The 17,575-nt window shown below is 39.8% G+C and overlaps 2 protein-coding genes across 4 annotated transcripts in view; one reads left to right on the top strand and one right to left on the bottom strand.

Moving 5' to 3' along the window:
• Positions 1 to 255: 255 nt before the first annotated feature.
• On the bottom strand, positions 256 to 14,476 carry EIF2S3 (eukaryotic translation initiation factor 2 subunit gamma). Its single transcript, XM_075429840.1, has 12 exons — positions 14,368 to 14,476; positions 12,041 to 12,104; positions 11,412 to 11,539; positions 11,168 to 11,289; positions 9,624 to 9,718; positions 8,239 to 8,397; positions 6,584 to 6,718; positions 5,529 to 5,623; positions 4,606 to 4,750; positions 4,074 to 4,243; positions 2,933 to 3,105; positions 256 to 696 (listed from the first exon to the last, which is right to left on the bottom strand). The coding sequence occupies exons 1-12, from the start codon at positions 14,434 to 14,436 to the stop codon at positions 633 to 635; spliced, it is 1,419 nt and encodes a 472-aa protein (XP_075285955.1). The 5' UTR covers positions 14,437 to 14,476; the 3' UTR covers positions 256 to 632.
• Positions 14,477 to 14,908: 432 nt separating this feature from the next.
• Positions 14,909 to 17,575, top strand: part of KLHL15 (kelch like family member 15) — a 32,054-nt gene continuing 29,387 nt past the window's right edge. The window contains exons 1-3 of one of the 3 annotated variants that reach the window (XM_075429779.1): positions 14,909 to 15,200; positions 15,997 to 16,077; positions 17,109 to 17,211. The gene's annotated coding sequence lies outside the window, so the exon portion shown is untranslated. Of the gene's footprint in view, positions 15,201 to 15,990; positions 16,078 to 17,108; positions 17,212 to 17,575 lie in introns of all 3 variants that reach the window. The other 2 variants (XM_075429768.1, XM_075429789.1) reach the window with 2 other exon arrangements.

Genomic DNA, 17,575 nt, shown 5'->3' with positions numbered 1-17,575 from the left:
ACTGTAATATTGGAAGTGACAAATTCAAGTCAGTCAACATTACCATCCTAATTACAAAGTGTAATATGGCTGGAATCCTAAAGTCAGAACCATACAAACTAAGGAAGAAAGTTTTTGCTGTAAACAGCTGTCTAAACAAAACAAGATGTTGTGCAGAAAGGGTACTAGTGTTCAAGAAGTTTGTTTTTTGCTTTTAGTTCTTCTGCTGGTTGAACAATCACTGCAGTCTTTTGTTACTCAGAAAAATTGTATGAATTAATGAAAATAAGCAGTATTTTATTTCAATACCAGATTTATGGTTTGTGTGTTACACTGGGGCCGGCTTGACTGAATTAAACAGATATGTCTGAAACACAAAATAACATAAATTAGACATGCCATGAGACATGTACAATTAATTTCTACTAAAATGTGGATAGCTAAACCCACTTCTACGCCAATTCTTTTACACTTTTAATGGTGATAGTGACTAGTATTTTACTAAGAGGGTAAAATTCAATAAAATGTACAAGGACAGTCATAGAATTCAAAGATACTGTTTGCACAGCTTCCAATTCCACTGTGAAAATATACCCCCTCCAAAACAGAAACAGGCACTTCATCTTTAAAAATGAAGCACTCTCTTTTGTTCTTCAGTCATCATCCACAGTTGGCTTGATTGTCACTCCTCTCCTGATTTGACCCCATCCAATTAAACTGCAAAAAGAAAAACAGTTTATATTACTTTTAATAGTAGTCAGAAGTATCCTGGATAAAGTAACAGCCTTCTGTTATTCTTATGCCTTCAGTTCTCACATTTTGAATCTTCTCCACTTGTCTCCCACTCAAAACACCCTACAAGATCTATGACTGGTTAGTGGAAACACGGAATAAAAAAGGATGAGGGGCAGAGAACATTTGTATGTTTGTAATCAGCTAAGGATGTACCTTTGAACAGTAAACTAAATATCTGAAAGTGTTGTAACTTATATTGTACTGATGGACGGTACATCTATTCACAGCTTGATCTCTTTCACATATGCCTGAAGTGGTGCATTACTTTCAAATAGAAATAAAAATGTGAAAATTCAGACAAGATGACAGTAGGATTATAAACAGAGCTGTAACTCTCAATGAATATGTAACCTATATATGTAATAACTCTCAGGTAAGTTTTATTATTTGTATTCAGTAAAATTTAAGCCCCTTTTATAGGCCACTGTTGCCTCAGAAATACATGCTTTTTTAAAAGGAAATTAAGATTATGTCCATTTCCACAGTCAGCAGGCAGTACATGTTAGTAATACAACTGTCTAAAACATTTCCAATTTCTGGCAAGGAGATACACAGAAATCACATGTGCATCTCAATTTAATTTGTGAAGCAGTAAAGCCTGTCTCTGGACACCTGAAAAGGAACTGAACTATATTAGCCCAGCACTTCCCACTTTTTAGGACCTCATCCATAGGTTATAACTAGTCCACCTTCGAATTCGCTGTTCCTTGGAATCACTAGTGCGTCCTGCTTGCTCGGCCATTTGCTGTTTAACCTCTATATATTTACTTTCTATGTTATAGCTCCTTTTTGTCTCTTGCTTTCTCACTTTATTCCATCTTTTCAGCACTCTGTTGCCTCAGGCTGCAAGTTTCTTTTCGCAGTACCAACCATACACTATCTTTACTCCAGCTGGGTTTCATTATGCTGCTCTTCCCAGTTCCCTCCTTTCCCTTTTCTCAACTTCCAGTTTCCTTATGTTGTCTCTTTGTCCTTTTAATACAGCACAGAAAGCAACTTTTTAATAACAGGATCTTTATAGCAGGCTGCTACTACTTGCCCACTCTGTAGTCCAGAGATAAGTGGGCTTTTTCACAAAATTTGGTCATGTTTTTCAAGTGGGAAGTAAGCTACAGAAGCAACAAAACTCACATTAGAATTTGCACAGGCTATCAGTCTATAGCTCAAAAAAAAGCATTGTTTCCAATAGTTTCTCCTATTCCTTCTGCTTTCCCTCACTTAATTTGGGTCCTGTCTTCCCCCCCCCCTCCCCATTCAGGACACGTTATCTTTTTCCCTGTTTTTTTCAGGGAATAATCTCTTCCCTAATTTGTCAGCTAGCACCAAATTCCAGTCTACACTTTCTTGTTGATCCGAGAAAGAAACATGCACCCATGAATTTTTAAAGCTTGGTACTTTTTCCTACAGTAGAGACTTCTTGTAAAAATGGCTATGTTCCCTTATACTACAAAAGCTGTGCAGTGTCAATGAATGTAAATACACTTATGTTCCTACGATATTCATGGAACACATAACAGGTACAGTGTGCACAATCATTTAAAAACAAGTATGGCACTAAGATTAAAATGGATCACCAACCAATTCTGCTCATCGTTTTCTTCCTCCAGATGCCTCTGTGCAGTCAGACGTTTTATATTTGTAATTTGAATGGGTCAATCCAGTTGATACTTTTTTCTTTACTCTCTGCTTACAGTACATAAGATACTCGAACCTTAGAATGTCCCTCCTCCATTCCCCTGCTATTACTTCAAGGTTGCACTAGAAGTCACATACAGCTCCACAGGTAGAACACCCTTGACTTAGGTGTGTATAAAGACAGGCTTTGGCTTAAGACTGCTAGAATTTCCCAACCACTCTGCCAAGACTGCCTACTGTTAGCTCAATTTACAGCAGAGCAGTTTTGGCAACAAACCATGAACCTCAGATGTTTCCTTGTCTGTTAACTGGTAAGTATCTACCCAATTAGAATGCTTCTTTAAAAAAAGAGGCTAGTAATGAAATGAAGCATTCCACAATAATGGTGTCAATGTGCTAGGAGAATCCAGAGGAATTTTACAAACAGATATACGCTTACCTATTCTAGAACAAAATCAGACCCATGTATGTTTTTATTAACAATATAACAACCAGGTACTCTACCAATTTAGCCCCAACTTACCGCCAGTGTTTCTCAACTCTTCGACTCAGGGCAATTTTTTCTCCCACTTCTGTGCATACTGGGTTAGTTAGCACGATCTTCCCCAAATCAGCTTTTACTGCACTGACTCTCCCTCCAGTAGATAAGGATCCTATATTTACCATTAAAACTTCATTCTTCGACAATTTTTGCACCTGAAGACAGATATACAAAACTCTGAAACATAAGCTTTAATATTTTTAAAAAATACTACAGAAAATATTGAGTAGCTTCTGTTACCTACCTGCCACAAAAAAAAAAAGATATAGCTGAGAAATGCAAAGACTCTAAATATCCCCCCCCACAAACCATGCACAAGTGTCAGTGGATAAAGTTTATATGTGAAAGGACAAATTCATAAATATGTTGTGCATGTAGTGCTGCAGGTTCTTGGCATGATATACTGCCTTGAAATTTCTCTACATTTTCTATAAAATATACTGATAATTGCACATACTGTATTAAAAGCAGAAACAGTCTAAGATATTGCCACAAACTGGAGTGTTCTACCATTCTTTTAAGTAATCTGGATATTCTCATTTCCCTTATGCCTACATACATTGAAATTACTCATCAAAAAATAATTCATTTCACAAGATAAAGAGAATGCTGAAGCACTCAACTTACTGTTAAATGAAGCAGTTTATAGATTTTAATGCTAACATGGAAAACAATGATCTTTTTTTTGATTTGTGTAAAATAGACCATGGAACACGAGACTGTGCTGTGTGTCAAGTTCAGTTTCTTTTCAACTACAGTGTTTCAGAAATAGCTTTAAAAAGTTCTTCAGAGAGAAAATCTATGAAGACCATGTAAGTAGGAAGTAGATCAGTACATGTACAGAACTAATTATTGCACAAACAGGCTGATAGCAAAGGAAAACAATTACCAGTATATTTAGAAGAATACCTAACTTCAGGACACAAATACTTCAAACTACTCCAATATGAATTCCTACTCCTCTGAAAAGCTTTCTTCTATAATAGTCATTAAGCATGTAAGTTAGTGACAAGCATATATGAACAGGGAGACAAAATGACTACCTAAGATCAAAAAGTGTATATACTAACAAAACTTACCACACAAAGAGAAATCAGGAACAAACAAAAAAAGGGGTACAGACCTTCGCAGCTTTCTTGTCTCCTTCAGTGCGTACACCTAATAGTCGTCTCAGCAAGAAATAGGAAATTTCTAGCTCTGTAAATATTTCTGGCAGTGCTCCAACTGCACCAAGAACTTGGCCTACCATTCGGTCAGCCCGACACAAAGTTGGATCAATCTTAGTTCCAACACCTACAACACAGCAAGGAAAGTCACAAGGAGTAACTGAAAGGTAGCTGTCACATTTGCATATTAAAATATTTGAAGAAGATCTGAAAAACAACAAACTGAGAATGTATTGGGAACTCCCTATTACCTGGGCAGCACTTTCAGAATGTTAGCAAGACTTTGAGCTCTGTTTAAACAGACAAAGAAATATTCTACTGTTAAAGCCAGTACAATTATCAATGCAAATTGTCTTTCTCTACATACATGAACTACGTGAAATTGGTCAGAGCCTTTTTGTTTACTACACTGAAATTCCTTGTTGAATGAAACCAAGTGTTTTCAATAAGCGTGAAGAAATAATTATTTTTGTAAGAGAATATTCTTACCTATAAGACCTCCTGGAGCAGCATACTGTAGATCGTTGTGTTCGGCAAAGAGTGACACAATTTTGGAAAAGATTGGCTTGCACATGAGTTTTCCTTCACTGTCCTTGGACACAATACCAGGCCGGACCTCAATTTCCTGGCCCACCTAATTACAGAAGTGAAAAAGTGATTAACTGGTTGTTTCACAGGAACATAAAGCTGACAGGCAAGACCTGTATCTTATAGACAACATAACAACTGTCTTCCTTTTCAACACAATTTGGAAAACTGCTTTAGCAAAGGATCTTTATCAGCAGTAATTCCAAAATTTTAGTTTCATTTAGAAATGTTACAGCATTGAGAAAAGATGAGTTCATTTGATCAGTGTAACTGATCAGCATCAATAAACTGCAAGACAAAGAAAATACAAGTTGTATAAATGTTCAAATATGCAGCTTGCTTTCCAGTCTAGCAGAGCAAAGTTTCCATCTATTGACAGTATCCCACAAGCAAAATAAAAAAAATCAAAATACACACAATACTTAAAGGGGAAGTGGGACCTATGAGAACCCACACACACTTCTGAGGTACTTTTAAGTTCTTTTGCTCCCCTCTTCCCCCCAACAATTCAGTGAGTAAAAGCAGTAGGACAAAAAAAAAGAATTGCTGTCTCAATCTTTGTAAGCAATGAAATCAGTATCATTATTAGCAAGAGTTAGGACTACAGTAACAAAAATATTAAAAAAAAAAAAAAATCAGTGTTTCTTGTTCTTGTATTTTAAAACAGGAAAGTAAAAATGAGGCACACATATAAGGATAAGTGCCATCTGACTGTATTCTAATTAAAAAAAAATCAATTATATAGATTAATTTTTTACTAAGTATGGAAAAATTCTACTCATTATTACCATTACAAATATCCAGACAAGAAGGGAAAAGGTTACCTTTAAAACACCCTTTAGAATACTTCCACCAGCTACACCTCCCTTAAGGTCATCAACTTCACATCCAGGCTTGTTGACATCAAAAGATCTAATTACTGAAAAGACCATAACCAGGTTTATATTTAAGATCAGGTTTTTAAAGAATTTGTGGCTTTCTTTAGCAACTTTAACTGCTTCCCTATTCTTACAAAGGTATACACGTATTTATAAAAATTACAAAAAGGTAATTCAGGAAGAACACTAAAATAAGATGAATATTTTACTCCAAATTTTTAAGTATATAGTTGATTTTGTTCTCAAAACCATTTAAGTTGTTCATATACATAAATGGTTTTTGAAACTGTTTCTGCATAGCATAAATTAAGTTAAAGACCAGTATGTGAGAAAGAAAGCAATGATCAACTATATCACCAAACCCCTTCAATATTCACAATGTCAACTGTGAATACTGGAACCTTGTTTTAATCTAGTCATAGTGAATACTATAACGTTGTTTTAACATGGTCAATTTTTATGTATTCTGAACATGTTTTGTAGGTCTCCCACGTTTTATGTGGAAGACAGGGAAAACAAATGGATTCATCGTAGTGGAACTGAATTTCATAATATGTTGGACAATAACTGAGACTTTGACAATTATATCCTGGATACAGGAGACTAACACAGAAAATCTAACCAGGCTACCTGTAAGAGTTTCATGGAAATAATTTAATTTTCAAATTCAACAGTTTGTCAGTACTCTGTTAAATCATATTTAAATTCATAATAACTGAAAGAATGTTTTCTAAGACACAAATTTCTCATCTTTATTGCATTTTAGTAGTCATACACATAGAATATACACAAAACCCAGTAATTACCTCAAATAGATTTAACTACAGAAACTATGAACAAACAATACTGCTCTCAGAAAATACACAAGTTTTAAAAAAAGAGCACACTAAACGCTCCTTTTAAATGCTCCTTTTTAGAGCATTCAGCAACATGCTATTCTAAGCGTAGATACATGCAGTAAATGGCCAGCCATGAAAGCCCAGATCTAAACATTTACATACCAATAAGCCTTGGTTCAGATGTGAAATCTCGCAAAGGGACTGGGATTTTCTTCACTATATACTCGCAAACTACCTCAATGTTGTATTTCAACTGTGCTGAGATTGGAATTATTGGAGCTCCTTCTGCAACTGTACCTAAAACAAAATGAATTTCAACATCAAGCCTTAATACAGTACTTACAGCAACATGACCAAGTGTTCTGCCATTGTTAAAAATGCCAATGTATCTCAAGGCACATTTTATCTGCATTTCCCAAAGCAGTAAGTATCAGAGTGTTTAGCCTTCCTTTCAACATTTTAGCTCAAACTAGCCAGATCTACTTTTTGAGGCATTCTGAAAGAACCCTCACGTTGCCGCTGGATAATTGTGTACTGAAGAGCTTTACAGCTGCTCTCTGAATATTGTGTAAGACAATCTTCCGCTCTAAGGGCAAATTCACTTCCTACATTGTGATGAGAGATATTCTTAAGATAATTTCCTCAGAGAGATCAGATATCTCAGTATTTGATACATCAGTATTAATTTTACAGTAAAATTTCTTTCTAACAAACTACAATTCCTGTCAATTTAATGATCTATGTTTTCTAAGTTTTGCAATACAAATACATATTTTAGAAAAATCCTAATTTTATGGAAGCATGCATTTAGTTATCTAGGCTTGTTAAATGTTATTAGTTTTTATTATATCTATGTTTCTTGTGATAACTCCAGCTCTCAAACTCCAAATTTACACACCAAGGCTCTCTGACATAGCTGTTATGAACAGTTTAGGCAAGACAGTAATTCTGAACTAAATAAAAAAAATAAAAAAAAAAAAAATCACAAAAAAACAAACCAAAACAACCACAAACAAAAAAACCCAAAACAGACCCACTGGCTACTTCCAATGGTGACAATCTAGCTCTGCAGCTTTTCACAAACCCCGGCTAAAGCAGATAAGTAGCAAAAACAGTGAAAGCTCCTGGGAAAGATGAGACTCAAAGCACAAAAGTTGGGCAGAAGTTTACGGACAGAGTAGGATAACACTGCCTGAACTGGACTTGCAGAGAGAGACGAAAGACCAATCTTTTGTGATTAGACAAAAGAAACTAACACATTTATACCTACAAGGTGCCCCTGACAAGTACAGCTTCATTCTCTCCTGCACTGCACTAAAACCACAGCACAACCTCTAGCAAAGAAACAATCCAGGAAGCGACAATACCACGAAGAAACCACAAACTCAGTGAAAGCCACTAGACAAGAGCTATTGCTATTACTTTTACATCAAGAGCTCTGACCAACAGCCTTAACACTATTGTACATAAGCAGTCTGAAACAGATAAGAGGCACAACTCCAATGGTCTATTTTTCATAGAATCATAGGTTGGAAAAGACCTCTAAGATCATCAAGCCCAACTGTCAACCCAACACCACCATGCCTGCTAAATCACGTACCGAAGTGCCACATCTACACGTTTTTTGAACACCTCCAGGGATGATGACTCCCCCACCTCCCCAGACAGCCTGTTCCAAAGCCTGATTAACAGACTATGTACACCAGCATCATCTAAGTGAAAGAAGCTTTTCTATAAACATACAGAAAACCACTATATCCATGTCCCAACACTGAAGAATTTCCACCACTAATTGGATTCTGTTGTTGAAAACTTACCTTGTACAAATGCAAGAATCTGTTCATACTGTTCTTTAGCCTGGCTCTCCTTCACCAAATCAATCTTATTCTGTAGAATCAAAATGTGTTTCAGTTTCATGATTTCTATAGCAGCTAGATGTTCTGAGGTCTGGGGTTGAGGGCATGACTCATTACCAGCTGAAAGAAGAAAAGTGACTGCAATATAGAAACTAAAAAGATAGACAAAACTCCTACAGTTAGGACATCTACTTTCCATTGCACCTTTATAAAAAAAAGACAGTCACCTCTCAGCAAGCTACATGTGAAGCATCTAATTTAATAAGCACCTACTCTTCCCCAGAACTGCTGGCTGTAGCATCCACACAATATATGACAGACAAGAGGTTGCCAGAGCGGTCCCCCCACTTCACTTGCTCCCAGCAGAAATGCACATCTAAAATTCTGAAAGATACTAACTTGTGTCTACTTGACTTATTCCATCCTTCAGGTCTTCAGACATCTAAGTGCTGACTGTAGCATAACAGACAATTCACCTTTCAAGAAATATCTTAAAATTCAATGGCATTTTCTTACCACTAAAGCCATAAAAATGCCAAAATCCCCAAACTGTAACACACAATAAATATATCAAGTATGCGAATAGGGCAGTTATCAGCATGGTTTGGATTTCAGCCATCCAAAAACCCAATTTTAGACTGATGTGCCATTATGGTGGTTAATCTCAGTTTGGTCTGTCACACTTTCGAAACAGGCAGAAGGAATGACAGTTCATCAGTTAACTCGGACTGTTTAAACTACAATATCTGAAGCTGCTTTTCTTGCTTGTTGACATGCTCTGTCTAGGTAAGATAATTATTTATCACTGCAGAGTAATAAATTGTTCTGTAGACACACAAAAACCAGTTTTACTCGCTTCCTGTTGGTTGCAAATCAGAACAAAAATTGTCTAAATCAAGATAAATCTCCTGTACCTTGATTTTACCCGTATTCACCTGGGTTTACTGTTTGTACTGATGTTTGTGGACTCTCCTGTATGGCAAAGGCTACATACATATTTAAAGCAAACTGAAGCTTCAGAGAGACTCAAAACGTACCTGTAGCTAATCTATTTTCATAAAACAACAGAAATTTTACAGTATTATACCACTACAAAGTTTCATCCACCTAACTGATCTTCTATCAATTGGGCCAGCCACCAGAGTAATGAGTATGTATAGCAATGCTTAAAAAACCCAGCTTGTTCGGGTACATTTTCATTGTAACATCATTTTATTTTCTTAAACACAGCTCAAAGCATTCTCTTGTTTGAATCGCTCACCCCACCCCACTAAATTTTAAAACACATATAAAGTTGCTTCATGACATTAAAAAATAGAGCTCTGTTTTTGTGTAGCAATCATTACCTATCAACAGTAAAGCTGCATCCATTACTGCTGCACCGTTCAACATAGTAGCCATCAAAATATCATGGCCAGGACAATCCACAAAAGAGACATGCCTGTGGTAGAACAAGGTTAAAAAGAAGCCTGAAAGCTAATTATCAACAATTTCTCTAACTGATTTATGTCAGTGGCTAGGCACACACTAAAGCTAAAAGCATCCTTAAAACAGATAGATACACAATTGTTTGAAGACAGATGCTGAGAAGTAATACCTTTAAATTATTTTCAAAAAGTTCTAAAAGAACATAAAGACTACTGAACAGTTACTGGACAGTTTTTCTGAGTTTTAAGATTCTATAACAAATATCCATATTAGGTACTGCTGTAGTATTTCACAAATTCACTTGTAAATTAGACTATATTTAAATGCACCGGAATAAAAAAGCAAACAAACAAAAAAAATCCAACAAACGCACCACATAGGATTTCTCTTATCTCTTTTAAAAGATGTCTCCCGTTCTCCAATTTTAGAAAATTATGCATCTTTAATTACATGGTTGTAATTGCACTTCACTTCAAAGGCTTATCTACAGAGACAATGTTACAGCTCTTAGTTCCAACCTCATGATTATACTGTGCAGATTGTAATTGTCAATTCACTACATTCTTGCCTGAACCTATTCAGTGAAGAATCCTTCTTTCCTGGTAGCATGACACCAAAAAATCAAGGGACTAATTTGCTGCTTTACTGACAATGTTAAAAATCTACTATAAGCAAATGAACAGTAAGATAAAGAATCCAAAGCTTTTAACCAATAGCTTAACAATGGCTGCATGACTGTCACACTCCAACTGAGGTTACTGTTAGAACAAGTGCTCTACTGGGAATCCGAGGAAAGCAAGGTAATACGCGATTACAGCACTAGATGTATTTTATATATAAGCAGAAACTAGGAATCTTGTTGTACAACAATCTTTGTGACTACTCTCATTTCAGCTATCACTGTAAAGACCCATGTAGCAACTGTTGTGGTTACTATGCTTGCATAATGACCACACTATGCTTTATCAGAAACAAAGTAAAATAAAGAACACCTGGCCTCCAGTTAGAGGCCTGATCTCACATTAAGCATCAGGCTTTCATATATTTGTTTTAAGAACTTTGAGAACTTTTCTTTAAACTTAAGAACTTTTGAAAACTAGGAAGAAAAGGTTTAACAAAGGTCACCTTCCTGAAACAGAATTTAAAGATGCATTTGTGAGGTCCACATTAGTTCTCATTCTAGTGGCTTTAAAATGTACTTTTATTAATAGCAGAAAAATTTCACTTCAGAGTCCTGCAAATACCTGCCAACAGAAGACACAGTTGTGCTCTACTGTGGACTGTGCATCATGACTAATAAAACCAAGGCAGTTCAGGTGATACCTTAGATCAGGGGTGCCAAGCATCTAAGAACATGTGGTCTGCCATAACAATACATTCAGCTTGCAGCCCAATCCTGACTATTTTCAGTTGTGTAAAAGGAAGCAAACACAATTTATACCATTGACTTTACAGCAGTTACCTGACTAGTTTAAAGTTCCCTTTGGTGCCAGGAATATCTGTAGGGAACTCATCTGGGGTGCTACTTCCACAGGATCGGTAACACTCTGGCCGGGAACAGCTTGGATCATCCAGCTTGTAAATCTGTAAGTAATTTTTAAAAATTGAGAAAAAGTTTAAATCATCAAGCTTTAGTTATGTATAAGCTTACATCCACCCTGAAATATATTAGCAATATATTTGCTAGATTTACAATAGTGACTCACCTTTGCATTAGCATAACCCAGCTTGATTGTGATATTTCTTTCCAGTTCATTTTTAAATCTGACAGTATGAACTCCAGATATAGCTTTGACTACTGTCGACTTTCCATGGGCTACATGACCAATTGTACCTATATTTTAAAAGCAAATGTTTGTTAATAAACCATTGTTTAATTTTGTGCAATGTTCCATTAGGATCAAAACGTAATCACCCCAAACTCTCCACAGCCAGTAAGTCCACAGCTCCCATCAGAAGCATGTATAAGTTTTGTAATAATTTTTGTTTCAACAAACAATATCCTAAACTGAGCTCCCAATGGACAAATGTTTGCATTTTCATGAAACTCATTTCAATGCTTAATTTAAGGATGAAATAAACTTTGCTTTAACAACTATTTCCCACTTCATTCAACAGTGCTTTTGCAGTAAATTGGTACTTTTCAAGTGAAAAGGGTTCAACAAGTCCCTTCCTGCACCTCAATAAAATTTATAATAAAAACACTGTACCTATGTTATTGTCTGTTTCAGTAAAACTTTGTTAAAAATATTCCACATAGGTATCATATGCTACTGCAAAAGCACCGGAAGTTCTCACATTAATGCACCCCTATTTTTTAGAAGTTTGGTTTTACCTATATTAATTGTTGCTTGTCTGCTGATGACTTCTGGTGAAAGAGGCGTCAACTTGGTAACATCCTGTATGAGGGAGATTTTAGAATTTATTCATCTTGTACCTGAATATTTATAGAGTACTATTTGTATTTTCTTAAAAATTATCCACTAGTTCTATTCAGGAAAATTCAGCTAAGCTCATTAAACTAATTCTAGACAGGCATTACAGTCTTGGGTATGTGAAATAGGACAAAAAGTAAACAATATCCTGACTGTAAATCAGTATAAGTTGCAAATCAAGACACTGACTGGAAATCAGTATAGGCTACAAGGAGTTAAAAATGGAAGTAAACAAAAGAAAAAACTCTTAAAAGAAGTTCTAAAGCCAAAAAAAACCCCCTCCTTACCTACTCCCACACTTAAATTACACATAACACGCAAATTCAAATTAACTTTCCATGGGCTACATAGTGAACTGTATCTATGTTTTAAAAACACAGGCTTGTCAATAAAGAGTTCTTTAATTGACATAAGGTTCCACTGCAGTCAGTATACAATTATAACTACACTTTGGAGTCAGTAGGTCCAGAGATCTCATTAGCACCATATATTTTAATTTTGGTTTTTGAAATGGCTACTTTTTCCTCAAATACTGTTATTGCTACTTTAGGTATCAGACAAAAATTCTGCTGTGCTAAACAGACTGTTGCATGAATCTACTGGTAGTACCTGGCAAATCAAAACACTTACAAATGCATTCCATATAGTTAAAAAAATAACTCCCAATGAGTTGTTTTGGTTTTTTTAAAAGCTGTTTTTCCAAATACTGGACAAATGTTGAAATCCACTGAAATGTTCCTCTGTACTATTTTTGAAACTGTTTACGGTTAATTTCCATCCTGCACTGAATTCATCTGGATGAGGTGCTCAGCTCAAGCAAAGATCCACAACACCAAAAGAGTCCTCAGTGCAGGACAGGATATAAATATTTTGCTAAAATACAAACAACATGCGCACATTAACTGACATGAAATCATATACTGTTTACGCTGTTACACGCAGGTTCTGTATATAACAATCATAGAATCATAAACGCATCTGTGTAAAAATGTAAGCTCACTCATTCCATTATCAAGTATAACATGAATAAAATGTTCACGTTCAATACAAACCAAGTTTTGTCCACCTAACAGAGGCAATTACATTTGTATTTCTCGAGTATCAAACACCACTACGGACACTGAAGTGAACGATGAGAACGTGACCTGGAGATGGCACCATCTAGTAGGGTGAGAAGCACGTAAGCATGATGCAAATCCTGTCATCAGGAGAAGTGTTCCTGGTGCACACAATTATGCACGCATGCAATTTTTTCCGCGAGACTGGTATAAGGCTAAGTTCAGCTATAAGCTCCAGCCAACTGCAAGCATTCAAGGGCCAACTGAAAAAGTGCAGAACAGTCCTTACAGGTAATTCCTACTGACCTCCCAACTAGGCCTACCTGTGCGCTTTCCGACAGGCAAATGCCATGGCCAACAACGAAAGCAAGTAAAGAAACTTTCTGAAATTACTAACATGCTTCACTAGTGAATGCCAACATGCTTAGCCAGAACACAAAAAGAATTCTTGTACTCAAACCCCAAAATATCAAACATTATCGCTGTAAAGACAAACAAGCTCCTCTAGTTTGCTGAAAAACAGGGGAGCAACACCAGGATTGTCAACGGGTTTTGCCTGCATGTACACGTAATACGTGAGACAGCCCAGGCGAGACATTTACCAGGCAAGACTACCATGGCAGCCGATTTTCTTTGCAGTCAAGAAAATGTTCCTGGTAGACCAACCAACACAGGGCTGGCAACCAACCCATCTGTCCCACTCGGGAAACAGAAGGCCAATTCACGGCTCCGCTTCGGAGAAGGAAGGGCCCTTAACACCACCGCCAGAACGGCCCTCCCGAGGAGGAAGCTGCACGTCGCCGCCGCCGCCAGGCGAAGGGCTTCGCTCGCACAGCCGGGACGCCAGCCGCCCAGCGCCGGACCCACCTCACCAGCAAGCGAAGCGCCTCGCCCAGCCCCGCTGCGGCCGGCCTAACCTGTGGCCTCCGCCTCCCCGCAACCCGCCCGCTCCTCGGTCCCCGGAGCTCCGCCGCCCCCCGCGCCCCCTCACACCTCCCCGGGCCCACCGGCCGCGGCGGGGCCTGGAAGGAGGCACGGATCCCCTCGGCCTCCGAGCACCGCCCGGCCACCAGGGCCGGTCCGTCCGGGCGGGCGGCCGCTCCGGCCCCGCCACCCCCATCCGCCGCCCCTCGTCGGCCACCTGTCCGCATCCCCCGGGCGGGCCTCACCAAGGTGGCCAGGTCCTGCCGGCTGAGGTGCGGCTGCCCCAGAGTCACTCCCGCCTCATCCCCCGCCATCTTGGCCCGAAGAGGAAGCGAGGAGGCCCGCGCGGCCGCCTGATCCCCGGCTCCGCTAGCCGCCGCGGCCGCCGCCGCGCAGCCCGGCACCCTCGGGCCGCGGGGCAGACGCCCGGCTCGGGGACCCGCCGCGCTGGGGGGCGCGGGGCCGCCGCCAGTCCCGCCGCCGGGCGGGAGGGGATCAGGCGCGCCGCGGGGCAGCCCCGAGAAGGACCCCCCCCCCCCCTCCCCCCACGGTCGTCCTCGCGCCGGGTGATGCAACCGGGCCTTGCCGCAAGGGTCGCTCCTCGTGCGCCGGCGCCGCCAGGGAGGCGAGGGCGTGCGCGTGCGCGAGGGCGGGGCGGCGGGAGCGCGCGTCGCGCCTGCGCGTTGCGCCGGGCGCCGGGTAACGGTGGCGGGCGGGGGGCGGCGAGGGGCTGCGGAGGGGAGGCCCTGGGGAGGCCCTGGGGCGGCGCTGGGTGATAGGCGCGGCGAGGGAGGGCGTGCGGGTGGTCTGAGGCGCAGGTCGCGGTTACTGCTGCTGGGACGCGCGGCTGGGGAGCCCGCGCTTCCGAGGGCTCCTGTGGGCAGGCGGGTGTCGCTTGTCTTCGCGGCTGGGCCCGTCGTGATTCTCTGCTAGCGCTGTGTGCGCCACATACGTGTGAAATACTGCCGTTGCTTCAGCCGGGTGATCGGGAGAGGGACCTGGTTTTGTTCAAAGATACACCCGAAAAAGGAGACTCATCCTGTGATGGAGTTTCATGCCTGTCTGACAGAATGACAGTGTAGGTTTAGTTGGGGCACCGAGTGGGTGGGATGCGGAAGGGAAGGCGGGGGTGCAACTGAAGCAAGATGTGCTGGTGTGTGCTGGAGATGAGCCCATCTAGTTTGAGGTCTGATCAGCTTATCTGCTTAAGCAGTAAAATGTCACTCTTGGTATGCTAGTAATCTCTGCTGGTCATCAGCCTGATAAGATTTTGAATTTAACCTTTCTTGCGATACTGTCTGTTGTAGGCTGTGTTTCGTGTTAGGATAAAAGACCCTGCCCCAAGATATGAACAACTTGAATCTTTTGTACCAAACAGCTAAGAACCCCGCCAAGTGCGTGCTGTTTTCGGAGTTGGGTACAACATAAATGCCTTAAAAATCTAATAAAACCCCCTATCCAGTGATGAGAGCCAACTTAGAGGTTCAACAGAGACTAAAGGCCAAATTTACAAACCTCCTCCGTGGGAAATTATGTTAACAATTTCATGGAAACTTCTTAAAAGCGTAGAGGTTGTTGCTACTAATAGGATTTCTTCTATGGTCAGAGAAACAGGTTTCAGTGTAAGGAAACAATTATGTCAAATACATGCACGTTCGTCAGCAGTGGTTTTGCCTGCTGGAAAATGTGATGGGTCTCAGATTTTGCCTGGCTAACTGCTTGGGTCAAAAAAATAGGTTTGGAGCAGACAACCATGTTATTGAAATACCGTGATAGAAATCTGTGTGAAACTGGCATGCCTGGTTTAGCAATGCTTGTAACCTCCCACTTCTGCAAATACTGCTATTTCTGTTCTTTCCTGATACGAGAGCTAGGAGTGAGTTCTGCTGTATATACCTAAAGCAAATTGTACGTTGCCAGCATTCTTCTTTTGAAGAAACGAATATGAACATGTGGTAAGAAACCTTACAGTATGTATAATGGTGTTGCCAATGACAAAGTGTATTTTGTCTTGCACATCGGTCTGGAAAATAAATTTTCTTATCTAATCTTTCATCAGGCCACGTGATGCTTTCAATTCTGTATAAAATATCTCGCTTCTGGGAAAAGTAATAGATGCTTATGACTGAGATACACAAAGTAGAGTGGGAACATGATGCAATACATGGTTGTAGTTGCCTCGACGTCCAGGCGTGGTTCATGAAAATGAACTGAAAATACTAGACTCTGTAGTTACTTAGCCATTTAAATTTTGCTATGATGCAGGGCAGTGTAAAATTACAGAAACAGTTTTTGTCACGTTTGCAGCAGCCTTTAGAAAGGATTTGGTTCTTGCCAAGAACTCTTCTTAGATTCAAAACTGCACAAACTGTTGCTCCTATTTTAACAATGAGATTATACACTTTACGTATTCAGAGATAGTCTTGTTACTTTGACTCACTGTATTTGGGAACATTTGTGGTGTGAAGAAAAACCAGAAAAGTCTGAAGACTGCAAATATCTAATGAATGTAGATAAAAACATCTCTAGGAGTTGTCAAGTATATTATATGTATATGTGGTAAACTAAATGTTTAAAATTATTCAAATGAAATGGTAAACAGTATATATTCATGTAATTCAAAAATGTGTGTCCAGAATTTTATTGACTGCAGTAGTCTCACTTAAGCCAGTGGGAGCTGCTTGGTAACCAGCTTTGTGCAGATGCCTGAATCAGAGGGGTCAGCCCAAATCTCTGTGTAAATTAATATTAACTGAGGTGATGTTGATACTGCTGCTCATTGTCGAGGGCCCAAATTTAACATTCACATTTTTATTTAGGAAATTAGAATTGAGGCTTTATTAATACATTTTGATTTTTTGGTAGAGACAGATTGTCCAATGTGAAGACGGGGACAGGGGCTTTGTGCTTTTAAATGTTGGGAATAAGTATGTCAAAGCTGTTGGGCGCTTTTCTTTCTTTTTTTTTTTTTTTTTTTTTTTTCTAGGTTTGAGGTCCTCTTCTGTGGCAATGTGTAGGAGTAGGAGAGACCTGAAGATCATCTTACGTCTCAGCTTGTCACAAACTGCAAGCGACAAAATGACCGTCAGGTAAAACCAAACCAGTCCCGCTTTGCTTTTCCCACCCTCGCTGACCTCGGAAGGTCAAAAGTCCAAAGAGGGCAGAAGGATGCACGGAGGTTTGGTTGTATCATGTCTGTGTGTGAGGAGCTTCCTTTCTACTCCAGTTTTTCTTTGCTGAAGCACGAGGTGTGAGTGGGTACGCGCTTGGTGCAGCAGGAGACGTACCCTATGCATAAGGGAGAGGGCGTCTCTGCTTTGGGACTTTGGCAGCAGAACTGTTGCTGTCTTGGCAGAGGTTGGGTGTTTCAAGTAACGAGCTTTCCAACAGTGGCTGGGGCGATGGCGCGCATTTACTGCCCGCGTAAGCGGATGAGGTGGGGCGGCGTGAGGC

Source organism: Opisthocomus hoazin, chromosome 1 (genome assembly GCF_030867145.1).
Source record: "Opisthocomus hoazin isolate bOpiHoa1 chromosome 1, bOpiHoa1.hap1, whole genome shotgun sequence".
Lineage (NCBI taxonomy): Eukaryota > Metazoa > Chordata > Aves > Opisthocomiformes > Opisthocomidae > Opisthocomus > Opisthocomus hoazin.
This window is presented reverse-complemented; position numbering and strand designations above follow the sequence as displayed.